The sequence below is a fragment of the Serinus canaria genome, chromosome 13 (genome assembly GCF_022539315.1).
Source record: "Serinus canaria isolate serCan28SL12 chromosome 13, serCan2020, whole genome shotgun sequence".
Taxonomy (NCBI): domain Eukaryota; kingdom Metazoa; phylum Chordata; class Aves; order Passeriformes; family Fringillidae; genus Serinus; species Serinus canaria.
The window spans coordinates 11016392-11032720 of record NC_066327.1 but is presented as its reverse complement, the minus strand read 5'-3'; the positions used below and the strand labels follow the sequence as shown (position 1 = coordinate 11032720).

General features: G+C 42.1%; 1 protein-coding gene across 1 annotated transcript in view; it reads left to right on the top strand.

The window, feature by feature from the left end:
• ADAMTS2 (ADAM metallopeptidase with thrombospondin type 1 motif 2) overlaps positions 1 to 16329 on the top strand; it is a 174618-nt gene that overhangs the window by 123084 nt on the left and 35205 nt on the right. Inside the window, exons 5-8 of the mRNA XM_030229256.2 lie at positions 2354 to 2437; positions 11961 to 12117; positions 12947 to 13052; positions 14671 to 14814. Coding sequence (XP_030085116.1) covers positions 2354 to 2437; positions 11961 to 12117; positions 12947 to 13052; positions 14671 to 14814 — 491 coding nt within the window. The remainder of the gene's footprint in view (positions 1 to 2353; positions 2438 to 11960; positions 12118 to 12946; positions 13053 to 14670; positions 14815 to 16329) is intronic.

The window sequence follows — 16329 nt, the reverse complement described above, 5'->3', positions numbered from 1 at the left end:
AATAGGTTTATCTCCTGAAACAAATAGGTGTGATTTAGGCTGTGCTGAAAAAAGGGAAAAGCTCTTATTTCAGCATATTATTCATGTGCAGTGAGACAATTCTACCAAACTACAGTTTAGATCAGAGGAAGATGCTGGGGGAAGAGGGCTTGGAGTCATCCTTATTAATGAAACCAAGGCCCAGAGCTTTGAACTGGCCTGCTGTCTTGCAGAAAATCCAGGTTCCCAAGAGAACCAAGCAGCTTTTTACAGTGCTTGTGCTTCTCTGTTCATTCACAGTTTCTTTGTTATATGTCATTTGCATGAACAATCAAACAGTGTTTTAATTCTGTTCCATCAATGTTTTCAAGCCAAGTTTCCCTTTGGCACACAACAGCGATACAGTTGTTGGGTTACTCAACGATTGTTAAAAGAGGCTTAGGTTAAATTCTGGAAGTTAATGAGAGAGTGGTGTGCACCAATTTGGATTATGTTTTATGAACTAATTAAATACTTATTTACATGCTGTGTTTACTGTCCTCTATACACAGCAGTTTTTGTTTAATACTCATTTCATGTACAGGTAATTTGCAGCTTATTTCAACCTCATATCCTTGATGTGAGTACTCTCTTCTCACCACACAAAGAGGGAGGCAAATTAATATCCCTGCCTCCCTTGACAGCATTCAAGGGTCTTTTTCCTGGGTGAAAGAATTTTTGTAAGCAAAATGTGTTTATGTCTTACCTCTTTATAATCTGTGTTGAGCAATGGTCCTCCAAGTAAAACTAAGAGCATTTTTAAAATTTCAGAATATAAAGTTCATCTTCTAAAGTCTTATTTAAACATGCAAAGAGATGATCTGATTTCTAGAGGGGTTGTTTACAAAGCCGATTTGAACATAATCAGCTCCTTCTACCCTGCAAGGAAAACAGAAGCCCCTGAAGCCACTCGTAGCCATGGGCTCCTCATCCATCATCTTAATCCAGGGATCTGCTTGCTCATCAACCAGTAACAAGCCTGCATCCCAGGCATCCCCCAGAATGTTCCCCAGGTGCCTGGAGGGTGTGAGCCTCCTCCTGGAGCTGTGGTTCAGCAGGACCCTCAGGACTGTTGAAAACTTGGATATCTACCAGGCATAAAATAAGGCTCTTCTGTCAAAAAATACTGATGAAGAGAATTAAAATTCACTTCAAAATGTCAGTGGGGATTGCTTAGCAAAACCTACACTGATGTATTTAATTTTAATGGTTTTTGAAGAGATAAAATATGGGCCATTAAAACTGGGGCTGATTGAAGCAGCAGGACATTATTTACCATGTTTCAAATGAAAGGTTCCCTGAAAGTTATTTATTAGCTTGAAGTAATGAATCTAGTTTGCAGGAATAAATGAAATCTAGGTCCATCCAGAAAAACAGTTCAGTTTGGTGCAACCTTTACCAAGGGAAGGAGGTTTTAGGGAAGGAACTTGCCTTGCAGGGATCTAATCTGCCTCTTCTAATTTGTAAAACTAAACCCCTGCCATTTGGCCAAGTCTCATGCAGTCTTCATCACTGAATACTTAAATCAGCCTCGTTAACAGTTAATATTTGCCCAGCTTGCCTGTAGCAGTGTTTCCTAAGTAATTGTTATTCATCCACATTTCATTCTCTACTCTAAATATTTACAGTTTTCTTTTCAGCGTTCCTGGGGTGATTTCCCCATGTGTATGTTCAGTTATGTAGCTCTGGTTTAAAAAAAAGAGATAAGACAATTTTAACTTGCTGGCATTTTGTAGCTTTTGTTCTACTTGCAAAGTTTAACACTGATGAGTTTTGACACACAATGAAGCCAGCTCATGTGCCTGACCAGCTTCTTGGGGGAGGCACAACCTCTTGGCAAAGTGTGATATGATAGGTCCCAGTGGAAGAGTTGCAGGGTGCAGCTGAGCTGATCCAGTGAATGGCTCTTGGGAGAGAGGTCCTGTCTCTCTGCTCACTCATCCCCTTCCCTATGCCTGGTCCTGCTCAGCAAAGAGATATTTGGGATTTTGCCTGGATTGCCATGCTCCAGGCTCCAGTGTGTACACATGGGTCAGCTCAGCTGCATGGTGTGGGTGCACCATGATACCTCCAAGTGCAATTAGGCTGGAACTTATATACCTGGTAATCTGAAGTCTCTGAGTATATATTTATTTTAAATTATTCCCTAAAATATGGCCTGTTGGGAGATTACAACAGAGTTTGGAAAAACCCCATTCCCTCTCTCATTAGTGGAGTTTTCATGTTTTAAATATGATCACAAAGTGGTGTCTGGCCTAATGACAGAGCATTAAAAGTATCAGCTGTATCACTGCCTTCATAGTTACCATTGTTAAAGCACTGAACTCTTTTGCAGGTTAATGAAATTTATCATGATGAGTCCCTGGGCGCTCACATTAACGTTGTCTTGGTGAGGATAATCCTGCTGAGCTACGGCAAGGTAAGGAAAGGTTAATTTCAATGGAGGATATCAATATCTATAGATTTCCTTCTTTTATGAACAGTGCCGTTACTGGGGACATGTATTTGTTTTGTATTTTAACCCATGTATATTATCCTTATTAGTCTCTGAATATAAAGAACTTTCATGTTTATATATATCTGTTTATCATTTAAACTTTACATTTCAAATAATTTCAATTTCTTCTGGGTTTTCCCTGTGTCATTTGATGTTACTGCTTGGCTCTGGCAGTCTGTCTTTTCAGATTTGTTTGGAATAATCTATGAAACAGAGAACATTTTAGTTCCTAAAGAAAACACAACTGTGTTCTGGTTAAACTGTATGTAAGTAACAGCAAACACAAGGTCAGTTCTGCAAGATGCTGAGAGCTACGGCTGCCTTCTAAGAACTCATTTATACTTGTGCTTATTATCAGGGGAACTACACATGTGCTTAAAGTTAAATGGGTGTTCTGTGCAATAGGGGCCAGAAGGCAAGAGCTCTGCAGATCAAATCTGTAATTAAAAATATCAAGTGTTCTTTCTCTCAGTCTCTGTGGAAGGGGTGCTCCACAGACAAAACTTGGGTAAAGAGGAACAAAATGTTAAATGGGTTTCAAAAGTATTGGTCTGTTCAGTACCTGTGTCCTGTTATTGCCAAGTCAGCATCAGATTCCATGGGAACAAGAATAGGATGTTTCAAGAGTTGTCCTGCTGGTTTCAGTGCAATAATAATTCTGCTATCACAAGCTTGCCCCAAAGTTAATTTTTCTTGCATTTCCATATCTGATTCTTGTTTACATGAAAGCTTATAGCTTTCTAAAAATAGTAAAAAGTACATGTAAAGGATGTCGTTCTAGAACTCCTCTACTTTATGATGTGAGAACCTGCATGCCATGGCTGTATAAGAATACATCCTTTTCTGTTCATGTTTTTAAAGTTTCTGATCAGAGGACTAGCACCAGGGAGTAGAAGGTGAGGAGATTTTTCTCTCAAGGTTTGGGATAATTTAGCAGTGGAAAAGCAGAGAGAAGAAGTGTATAGTTCTTATTTTCTGAACCTGTTCTAAGGAATTAGAACAAAGCCTTGAATATTTTACTGTCCCACACACAAGCACTAACAATTTTTTAGGAAAATATATATTCAAAACACATAGTATTGAGTGGGGTACTTGTACCAGTTAAGGCAGTGCATGAATGGAGCAGTGTGGTTGGCTTCACAACATGAAAATGTTATCCCAGTCTTGTTTGAGTAACCATTTCTTTTGAAAGCATGGAGCTAATATCTTCAGATTCATTTGCTTCACTGCAGGCAGTTTATATATATTATCAAGGGTGCCATTTAAATAATCATAATAATTACATTATGGTTCTGTAATTGATGAAGTATGCACCATCAATGTCAGGTTTATGACAGCACTCTCAGCTATGCCAATTCTCCACCCCTGAGCAGCCTTCTACTGTACTGTGGGTTTTTCAGATGATTGTATTATTTTATACAATATGTCATCTGTTGATAAGAATAATATGGACAATACTTGAGTTGCATAGCAACCAACCTTTCACTGGTTCTTGCTTGAAGGTACTCCACTCTTTCAAATGTACTTATATTTTAATATTCTCAAACACAGGCAACTGTACACGCAGAGGTTTCAGTAATTTCAGGAATAGCATTAATAGCATTAATATGTAGTAAAATGAAAAAATGGAACATATTCCTTAGTGATCACATGCTGAAATTACTTCAGGGACAAATTGAAAAGATCTGACATGGTTCTACTCAATTAGCACTTTGTGTGAGTTATCACCTCAGGACATTGAGGGGGTGGCAGGTTGAGTCCTGCCAAGAGCACCAGGCTTGGGCTCTGGCTGGGTGGTGTGTTTGGGGAGCAGGCAGAGCGTGGCTGGGCTGGGGTAGCTTTGCAGGACTTTGCAGGAGCTGCCAGCCCTTCCCTGACTCCCCACTTTTCTCATCGTACTTCCTGCAAATGATGTACCACAGACTGGTCTGAAGGCTTCAGCTGTGCCTTGCTGCTGCCCACTCATTTATCAATTCCATCATTAGGATAGAAAAATGTGTTCTGCAAAGGCTGCTCCATATCTGTGTTGGCTTCAGAAGCCACGATGCATTTCTCTGCATTTTCTTGACATTGACTTCCAAAGTCACTGGCTTTTTTGATGGGATGGGATACTGCAAATAAGTAAACAGGGTACATGCAGTGCATTCTTCTTCAAATGGGAAAAAGATGAGCTGGCTTGCTTCTGCCTTTTTGACTTCAGTAGTAGGAAGATTGGTTCCAAGTTTTGGCAACTGCGGATGTATTTGAGATTAATATAATTCAATGTTTGTGCGAATTATTCCACTTAGACCTATTTTGGTTGTAACAGCTCTGTAATACAGCTAGCTCTAGAATACTCAGGGAAATAAGCAAAGCAACCACGAGCACCAAGTGCAGAGGAGGTTGCAAGAGATGAGCTGAGCACGCATTTAAAAACCCTGACTGGTTATTCTAAAATTTGTTTGGAAACATTTAAATACTGAGCACTGCATAAAATCCTCTCATCGCCTCTTTGAGGTGAATGAATAAAGATTATTATTCCCATTTTACAGCTAAAAAAACAAAGATGTTAAGTGTTATTTTCCAAGGCCACACGGAAGGCCACTGGCAGGCTGGGGATAAGACCTCATAAATTCCTGGCTGCAGCCCCACGCTCTGTCCACTGACAATGGTGACTCTGTGTGCAGATGAGCTGCCCTTGCACAGCCCAGAGGAAAGCACAGGTTAGCTGGGATGGATGTCATTAATACAGTGATTAATGAAAAAACACTTGGAAAGAATTTTGCAGGGACTTCAGGGTTTCAGTAAATGCAGCCACCTGAGGATTTGTGAGGGTTATTTCTTGGGAAATGTGAGTGTGGCAGTGCAGAACACCCCTGCTCTCTCCTCTGGCACCATGCACAGCCTGAGGGAATTCAGCCTGGAGCAGGGTGGGATGGGCTGAGGGATGCTGGGTCTGCTCCGTGGCATCTGGAAATGCAGCCAGGAGGGAGAGAAAACCCATAGAAGCTGTAGACCAGTGTTGGCATCATAACAAGTGGTTGGACTCTGACCATGTGTTAACTTGGTCAGGGTGAAAGAGGAGCCTGACTACCACTGCAGAGAGCCTCTCAAATAGCTTAGAGGAGGGAAGAAAACCCAAACACCTTTGAGGTAGCAGTTCAGGAAGAAGGTGCTATGGGGTGGTTGCCTGCAACCTCAAAGGACAGGACTGTCCAACGGAGAAGGACTTTTCAATTTTGTACGTCTGAGACATTAGCAGAGCTCCTGCTGCCTTCATTTGGGACAGGGCTTTACCTTTGATATTTTCATAAAATGATGCTCTCTTTATCTCTGCCATCTGACCTTTTCATGTCTAAGCTTGATGCAATCAGGGGAGATGTTCTTGGTTCAGCCAGGATGGAAGTGCTGCTTCAGTCTGAGTCAGGTTCTTCTTGATCTCTGCTTTCCATAAGGCAGCCTTGGAAGCACAAATCAGGTTTATTCCTTAAATCTGGTGTTTGTCCTTATTATTTTGCTGTTGACCCTGCTGTTTCCCTATAGGGAAAGGGATGAGCACCTCTACTTACCTCTGCCTCTCCCAGGAAGGTGCAAAGACTCTGGCTGAGAGCACCTGTGCCTGGCAATGCAAGGAGTTTGTTAGCTGCACCTTAGGGCCATGGAATTGCTGTGCTTGGAATGGACCTCTGGACATCATCTAGTCCAGCTGCCCTGCTCAGAGCAAGGTCACCTGGAGCAGGTTGTTCAGGACTTTGTCCAGCTCGGTTTTGAATATTTCTAGAGACTCAATAAACTCTCTGGACAACCCTTCCCTATGTTTGGCCACTCTTATGGTAAAACTATAGCAACACTCCTAAACGCTATTTTCTTGCTCATTGCCTCTTCTCCTTTCTCTGGTTCCCACTGAGAAGACTGTCTCAGTCATCTTTATTCCCTGCCCAATAGGTATTTATATATATTGAGATCTTCCTGAGCCTCCTCCAGCCTCTCCTTGTACTAGGTCATGAATGTGAGTTGAGTATCTTATTTTTCCACTGACATTGGTAGATGTAGAAGACCTGAAAGAATCAGCAGGAATCAAGTCCTGACCTTACAGACGTGTCTGAAGATGGAGTTGTTGACCCCAGCATTTGGCCATATCCAGTAACCAGCTCTGCACAGGCTGAGTTGCAAGGCCAGGACCTAAATATGATGTAGCATTTTGGCAGCTGTTCATATTTTTGCAGTGTTTTCATATGTTTCATATGGGGATAAAGAGATGAAATATTGCCCCTCCTGTTTTTTATCTGGGTGAATTGTTGAATTCCCTTATTTATATATTGGACTTTGGGTTTATAATTTCCCAGTGTGTTTTGTTGGGACCTTGAAGAATGTGGAGCTGGCTGATAGCATAAACAGTACTTTGTACTCCTGATCTGCTTACATTTATACAGAATTAGATAGTGAAAAATGTTTACAAACTGCGGCCATAAGAAAGCTTTACAAATCCTTTGAATGCGAAATGACAGTTTGCTGAATGAGCTATTTTTGTTCGTTTGGTTACCATGGACATTCAATAATTGTATTTATTTATCTTTTGCTTGTCTTGTTCAGGATGAAAGAAGAATATAGAAGTTCTAATCCAAAATCCAATGAGCAATAGAAGTGCCAAGTAGAAGCAATGTAAACAGTGTGTTTTGCAGAGACTTTACACATTCACGAAGGGAAAGTCATATGTTAAATGGTTTCCTGAACGTGTGCACTGCTGTGGTCCAACTTTTCCTACTATAGTTTGAAGCCTGTCATGTTAAGAATATTTCTGCTCCTCCTGGAGCTACTGAAGAGCTGCAAAGCCTCCTCCGTTGGTTCTCTTGGAGCACCACCTAATGGATGAGTTAGGAAAGGTCCCAAGCTTCTGACCAGCCTAAATTTCTTATGTTCTTATCACCAGGCACCTACTCATCATCACTTTTGCAAAGTTGTAGCCAGTGCTGCCAAATATCAGATAAATAAAACATTTGTTTAAGGGGAACTGCCCCTGAGCTGATTCCGTGTGTGACACCAGTGTGTCTTTCCTATGGGCTGGCAGCTTGAACATTCTTGAAAGGCTTGGGTAGAATATAGACTAAATTTGCAGTTTTCTTCTAAGATAACTTTGACATTATTAAAGAAAAAAAATTATATTTCTTCCTTGTTGCATAGTCTCCACAAGTATTTGAAGGACTTTCCACAGCTTCATGAATGACTTGTGCTTCAGTGTGTTTGTAGGAGGGAACTGATAACTTCCCAAAGGATAAAAAGGTTCAGAGACCTCTCTGGCTTTCAACCACTTCTTACTACCCTGCTTTGCCTCTTTGTATGAATGGTAGTTGCAACTCAGTTGTCTTCTTTTTTGTTGTTGTTGTTGTTGTTGCTTCCATCTAAGAAGGAAGGGAGAGGAGAAGAAATGAAGGCAGAATCAAAAAAAGGGATGAAAATGTGCAGCATTGATCAATGTTGAGTTTCCCAGAGAAAAGGCCTCAGCCAGTTCTGTAGGGCAGACTGTCCTCGTCACCCTCTGTGGTATCTCCTTGCCTGGGGGATGTTTTCCCAGCTGAGCCCTTTCCACTTCTTGGCCAACATCTCCATCTGTTTCCATCAGCAATTCACAGATTTTTTTGCTTTTCTTGCTGTGAGAAGGAAAGTTTCTCTTTCCATTGGCAGTTTTCCTGCTGATCAGCTGAGTAATGCTCTCCACAGGCCTGCTGTCCTGCTTGGAAAGAGGTCCTTCCCAGCCAGGTCAGAGCTCCCAGCCAGCTGCAGGACCTGTGAGTTCCTGGCAGTGTGAGCCCTTTGCTGGCCAAGAGTAACACCTACACCTCTTCTCCATGTGCAGCCTGCTGGCCCCCAACTTCCCCGTTTGCTGTGAGACAAAGAGGGATTTTACCTTTCAGCCCTTATTACAGCACACTGCTCATCTCTTTTCCTCTTTCTTATTTGCTTTATCCATTTAATAAAGTATCTGGGCTCTGATGAAAGCCCACATTGGTTTCCAAAAGAAAATATTATTAAGTGTTATCTGATATCTCTACAAGAGTAATTTTTGGACAACATCCTTCTAAAACATATGACATTTGCCCTGTCTACTAACAGGCTCTGCCTGGTTCCATGATCTCCTAAACTCCTTTCTTCGGGACAGCAGCATTTATCTGTAAAGGCAAGGCAGCTCAAAAGTGGATAAAATTCTATATGGATAAAATCCTATATGTAAAATTCTATAAAATTCAGCATTCCTGGCTCAGGAAGTCTTTGACCCAAAGACCACTGGGGCCTTGGAGGTTCTTTGGAGGGAAACACTACCTTTAATTCCCTTCCCTGGCCACACCATTGCCTGCTGTGAGGAGAGGACCGTGGTGTTTGTGGTTCTTCAGTCTCAGCCTGTGCAGTTGCACAGCACAGTGAGCTGGACTCACTGATGGTTGCCCAGCCATGCAATATTTGCTGTTAGCACTGATGGAGCCTTTCTGATCTGAAAGTCTTTGGCAAATTGCAGAAATTGGGTGTTCAGGTGAAAATTTGCTGGGAATCAAGTGAGTTTCTCTTTTCAGGCTGCTGCATTACAGGGGGGAAAGACAAGGGATTAGTGACCAGATGATTTGAGTGCTCAGTGGACTTGGAGTACTCAGCAGACAGACTGAGGTTTGAAGTCCTCTCACTCTTTGAAGTCCTCCTCACTTACAGGACCTGGACTTGCTACTTACATTCATAGCACAAGGACACTCCAAACAATTGTCTTCCTACAGGATGTCTTGTCTCACAGCTTAAAGAGCAATAAGGCTCAGTTTTATGATGTTAAAGCTGTGTCATGGGCAAAAATGTTGAGTCAGCTAAATCATGTTTTCTAGGACTTGTGTGTTCTCAGTTTCCCCTTTTATGTGAAAGGGTTTTTTTTTCTTTCTCCTTATTGTGTTGAATGCAAAAACCCCACAATGCTCCACATTAACCACTAGGTCCAACTTCATCTGCTTGAAGACAAACTCTAAAATCAGTGTTTTGATAAGTAAGCATTGAGGTTCTCTTGGACTGAGCCTGTGGTTTTGCTCTTGGAATGGACTCAGGATCCAGTGAGTGAGTTGTTGACTCACAGCAGATGCCAGGGCAGGGCCTGAGCCACGGGAGCTGCTGCTTTGCTGTGCCAGACTGCTCTGGGCCCTGGCAGACTGGATGTTAATCAGAGCAGTGCTGAAACCTGGTTCATTCAGAGACAAACATTTTGCTTTTGTGATGGACTCCACCGACAAGGGTTTGGTTTAGCGGGCAGGGAAGAGATGACAGAGGGCAGCTATAAAGCAGCGGTTATTAGGAAATAATTGACATTTTATTTTCTATGCTTTTTTGCTGATCATGCAAATTCAAGACTCCTTTGCAAATAATTGGATACCCTTAAACAAAGCATATGTTGATAGGGTGTATGTTTTCATTGTTTTCTGATCATTGTGTCTTAAACGATGCAATTTTTTCATTTGGTAGAATGTACACAAGGAGATCATTATGAAATAAAGAACTCTTAGCAAACATCAGAAAATATTAGAAAACTAGAGTTTCTCAACTTCATTTTACAGCATTCTTTGCTTTTGAGTCTTGCAGATTCTTTTATTGAGCTCCTTGAAGGAACTGATCTTTTTTTGTGCAGTTTTAGAGAAATAAGAGTGAAGGTGATACAGATAAGTTTTGTGTGTGTTTGCTTCTTTATTTTTGTTTTACCACTGATGGATTTTATTAAAGACCTCAGCAGCAGTCAAACCCTTGTAATGGACTAGGATTTTTCTTGAAGAGCCAGGATTTTGCCTTGTATTAGTAACTCAAAGTTTGTTTAAGTATGTTCTTATAAATATACAAAGATTCAATAAAGGCACCACAACTGTCCCACCATTTAAAACACAGTTATTAGTTCAATTTCCAAGGGAATTATGGCTGGAAGCAGTATGATCCAGCACAGGATTATATTACAACTTTTTCATTCCACAGCGGTATCAGAATCCAAACTGTGCCTCTATTTGGTTTATGAATTTGTTTTTCTGAACATTTGCAGAATTGTAATATCTTAGTTTTGCCAAAATCAGACCTCAGTTGGCAGACACTTCTTTTATCAATTCCAGTTGTTCTTCCACAACCCTTTGAGGATTTTCTTTTTCATGTAGTCAATACTCCATGTACTCCATCATGCATTCAATTAGGGGACACGTCAAATACATCTGTATTTAAACATGAATTGTATTACTTCTCTCTTATTTTTGGCCTAGGCTAGGCTTTGCTCTACATTAAGTATTTTGGAATGACAAATACTTGCAGTACAGCATAGCATCTAAACTGTAGTGGGTTTTGTTATGATTACAGTGTTGTCATGGTAATATAATTTTTGCAAATGAAAAGCCAGGGTTCACATCTGTAGTTCTTACAAATCCTGTAAGTCCTGAGACAGGTCAGTTAGTCATATCCCACATACAATAAGCTTTCTAAAGTCTTAGCAGTGCACAGTATCAAGAACAACTGCAGAATTAGCGGGGAGCTCCTAAGAAAGTACTACTTAAAAAAAAAGAAAAAAAAAAGAGGCAAATGTAAAAGTTGGATTTCAAAATACCTTTCTCTTCCTTGTTCAAGAGAGCTGCTCTTTGCACCTCACCTAACACATCAGCTCACTGGAGCCAGTGTCAGTTCACCACCCATGTAACGTGTGGTTTACATGGAGAATGGCATCCCTCAGTGGGAAGTTGTGTTCTGCCTTCAGATGAGTAATGGGATAAAGAAAATGCAATTTTAAAGACAGTCACTGAGAAAGTCCAGTTCTGGAAGTAATGATTAAAGTACAGCTGAAAAAGTACACTTGGTTTTATGCCAACAGAGCATCCAGGAGTGTACCAAGGTCTGCCAGAACAGCCTAAAACCAGCTCCATTTCATGACCAAAGCAGTGGTGAACAGGACAGGGTGCTGGCTCTCTGCAGTTGTTGTGATATGATTTTCTTGGCCATCAGGCATTGATCTTCCCCACCCTGGGTCAGTCTCTCCTGGTTGAGACAGTTTTGGTTCCAAAAAGGACATGGGCTCCATCAGGAGCTGTATATCCAGACTGGAAGTGATGAGTAAAGAGATGATAAAGTGAAGTAAACTGATGCCAGGGTGGCATAGAAATAATAAGAGTGCACAACCCAGTATCAGCTTTGTCATTAGAATACCCATATTTTTATTTCTCATCCATTTTAAATTTTTTTTATATTTGTTAGATCTCATTAAATGCAGAAATCACAATCTAACCATGAACTTTAGCTATTTTTTTGCTTTCTTGATCCAGTAAAATTTGTTTCTGTAGCGTAAGTATCTCTTAAATGAGAACAAACTCTTAATGCAAATGAGATGTTTAATCAAATGCCTGAAAAATTTGGGAAAAAAAAATTGCCTACACTTTTAACAAATAACTCTTGGTGGTTTTTTTTCCCTGTGTGGCTGCAGTCCATGAGTCTGATAGAGATTGGGAACCCCTCCCAAAGCCTGGAGAACGTGTGTCGCTGGGCCTACCTGCAGCAGAAACCCGACACCGGGCACGCTGAGTATCACGACCACGCCATCTTCCTCACCAGGCAGGATTTTGGTCCATCAGGCATGCAAGGTGTGTGTCTGGGTTTGGTTTGCTTTTGCATTTATTACCAGGCTAGTCATGTAAAGTTTAATTGTACCTCTTCTGCTGAGCTGTGCTCAGTGTTTTCTCTCCCCAAGAGCTCTGTGCTGGGCCATTTTCTGTTGTAACTGCTTCACTTGTTACTTGCTTCTTTCTTACTGATTACCTACTGGACTATTTTGTGTTCTTACGGAAGCAAAGAAAATGGGATACATATGTAAAGAGTCATGGAAATGCCCAAAGATTAAATAATAGATTTGGTGTTTAAAAAGTTCCAAAGCTGTTGCTGTGTTACAGACGATTTGCAAAAAATGTGGTTATGGAGAGGTCTGGAACAGCAGGGTCAAGCGCTGTCCCCTTTTTCCTTTTTTTCAGATCTCTGCCTCCTGTGAGATCAGGTTTTTCACCAGAGGGGAGAAATCTCAGAGCTTTCCCATTTATTTTGAGTTGGCCAGAACTGCTGTCATCACAGGGAGGGGGGCTTTGCTCCCTGAGGGGTGGTATTGGGCTCCTCCATCCAGCAGCACGCGGTGTTCTTTGCCTCTGTTATCTTATGCACTTAGAAAAGGCAATTGTAGGGCCGTCCAAGAGGTGACAAGAATTTTCTTGGTGAGCCAGGAAGTTTTCATTTGTTCAAGGCTGGTTTCATCTGTTTCCTAGATGAAGGAGAACATCATTAAATGTTTGGGGGCAGAGGTCTTGGGAGGACCACTTGAACTATACTTGTGTGACAACAAAGGACAGAGCTCTCCCTAGAGCTTCCCTCCACACTGATTTTTCTGTTTGTGTTCATTTTCTGAACCCTTGGTGTTTCTCACAGGCTACGCTCCCGTCACCGGGATGTGCCATCCTGTCCGGAGCTGCACTCTCAACCATGAAGATGGTTTTTCATCTGCATTTGTGGTGGCTCATGAAACTGGACATGTGTGAGTACAACTGGACATCTGTGTTGTGCCTTAAATGGCTTCTGGTACAGACCAATGCTGATGACATTAAGCAGGTGCAATTGATGTTAAGAAACAATATTTAGGGTTAGCTCTGGTTTCAGGTCTCAGCTCTTTCAAAGCTTTCCTTAAGATCTTAAGTAAGCTTTATATTTTGGGATTTTCAAATGGGAAAAAAAAACAACAAACTAATATCAAAATATCTTCCAGGGCTGCTGTGGGACTAGATTGAATGATGTATTGTAGTCTCCTGGCAGAAATATAAAGTACCCATAATAAAGAAATATGAGTTCACTGAGTCAGTGGAACACAGTATTCTTGCAAGGAACCCATACTAAATAAGCACATAATCTGTATATGTTAGTGCTGATAAAGGAAACAATACTGTATAGAAGCGAGGTGCCAAGCACTGCACTTACAACTGTTCTATATATCTCATATAAAAAATGCAATCTTTTTACCTGTTGATATGATTTGAACCAATGCCGGGGAAGCAGTTGTCAGAGCTTTGGTTTTTCCCAGATCTTTTTAGTTTCTCTGTTTTCCCTCCAGAGAACTCCCACTGATTTCCCATTTTCTCTTTGGTAGAATAACAGGTACCAGAAGGCTTTTTCTGAACAGTTTCCATCTTTTCTGTTTTCCCTAAGAAAACCTGCAGGCCCTTTCTCATTTTTTAAACAATGAGGTGCCAAAATTTATTGAAATCACCATAAACATTATCTTAGTTAGACAGAGACACCTATTTGAGACTGAGATAGTCTTTGATTCCAGAATTTTTGAATTAGGAATGAAAAGAACACAGCATGGGCTTTAAAAGAGAGACCACTGCAGAAAGTTTGTAATCCCTCAAGTCATATTCAGCCCCAATCTGCTAATTTGGTTTAACTATGGACAGATATTGCCCACCTTAGTCCAATACTGCTCATTAAAAATACAATTTAAGATCCTAACAAAGGAAAGAAGCGAATATATTCGTAATAAATCCAAAAAGAAATTTAAAACCATCTGTAATTTGGGGTAATTTTCTAGAAAGCATCCACCACTTTCCAGGCTGTTTCACATTTAAACAGTGTGGGATTGCTCCTGGGCAACAGCAGCAGCTTGTCTGAACTAGCTTTCTGCGTGGTGCCTTTCTTTATTTCCATGCAAAGGAATTGTCTGCAGTTGCAAAATACTTTGAATCAAGTTAAGGTGTGATTTTTTTAGAAGTTATAAAAAGCCCTGAATAGCTCCAGATTAGAGCCTGGGAACATTTCTGCTAGTATTGCTGGAGGGTGGGCAGGCTCAGTAATTCAGAAATGGATTCACATTTAGCTGTAGTAATTCACAAATGTGCATGTGAACAAAACCCATTTTTAGGTTTTTTTTGAAGTGGATTTGGCTAATGACATGAAAGTACTCTCCAGGGTCAGTCCTTGCATGTGGGAGTAACTCCAGACCAGCCCTTTAGCTGCAGCCTCATGAATTCCCCATGACTTTGCTCATGAGAACAAGGGCAGTGGGAGTTCAGAACCTTGCTGGCACCAAGCCCTGGTGACGTGGGGAGGGGCAGCACTCGGAGCCCACCCGCGACGTCACCGCCGTGTCTCTGTTGGGGCAGTTTAGGAATGGAGCACGACGGCCAAGGGAACCGCTGTGGGGACGAGGTCCGGCTGGGCAGCATCATGGCCCCCCTGGTGCAGGCGGCCTTCCACCGCTTCCACTGGTCCCGCTGCAGCCAGCAGGAGCTCAACCGCTACCTCCAGTGAGTACCGCTACTCACAGGGAGTACTGCTGCCCACAGTGAGTACTGCTGCCCACAGTGAGTACTGCTGCCCACAGTGAGTACTGCTGCCCACAGTGAGTACTGCTAGTCACAGTGAGTACTGCTGCCCACAGTGAGTACTGCTCCCCACAGTGAGTACTGCTACCCACAGTGAGTACTGCTACCTCCAGTGAGTACTGCTACCCACAGTGAGTACTGCTACCCACAGTGAGTACTGCTACCCACAGTGAGTACTGCTAGCTCCAGTGAGTACCGCTACCCACAGTGAGTACTGCTACCTCCAGTGAGTACTGCTACCCACAGTGAGTACTGCTACCCACAGTGAGTACTGCTGCCCCCAGTGAGTACTGCTACCCACAGTGAGTACTGCTGCCCACAGTGAGTACTGCTACCTCCAGTGAGTACCGCTACCCACAGTGAGTACTGCTACCTCCAGTGAGTACTGCTCCCCACAGTGAGTACTGCTCCCCACAGTGAGTACTGCTGCCCACAGTGAGTACTGCTACCCACAGTGAGTACTGCTGCCCACAGTGAGTACTGCTGCCCACAGTGAGTACTGCTAGTCACAGTGAGTACTGCTGCCCACAGTGAGTACTGCTCCCCACAGTGAGTACTGCTACCCACAGTGAGTACTGCTACCTCCAGTGAGTACTGCTGCCCACAGTGAGTACTGCTTCCTCTAGTGAGTACTGCTGCCCACAGTGAGTACTGCTACCCACAGTGAGTACTGCTACCCACAGTGAGTACTGCTACCTCCAGTGAGTACTGCTGCCCACAGTGAGTACTGCTACCCACAGTGAGTACTGCTGCCCACAGTGAGTACTGCTACTCACAGTGAGTACTGCTACTCACAGTGAGTACTGCTACCTCCAGTGAGTACTGCTCCCCACAGTGAGTACTGCTACCCACAGTGAGTACTGCTCTTTAGTATAGTCTAGTATAGTATAGTATAGTATAGTATAGTATAGTATAGTATAGTATAGTATAGTATAGTATAGTATTCTTTAATATAATATAGTATCATAAAATAATAAATTAGCCTTCTGATCACGTGGAGTGAGATTCATCATTCCTTCCTTCCTCAAAGCACCCCGCAAATACAATATCAGCCCATTCTGCATTATTGTCATTTCATTTCTGTCTGTTTGTTTTCTGGACATTGAGCGTGTATTTGCTGTCCTCTCAGGATGATGGAAGGCACTGTTATGAATCTCATTGCTAACTTTCCTCCCTCCCTACTCTAACCTCTAGCTGAGGGCTGCCTTGGCTGCCTACAGGGTCATGTCTGTCTTGCCATTTGTTGCTTATACCTGTCAGTGCCAAGATGGTGCTGCCTAGAGAGGAAAATCAGCCCTTTAAGTGCTATGGGCTTTTCTTGACTTTAGTAGATATCTGAAGAGCTCACATGGTTCCAGAATCAGTTCTTCAGTTGTTAATTTTTCTTTCAGTACCTTAAGTGCAAAAGCTGTTTAAACAGCTTCATCCATGCCCTTT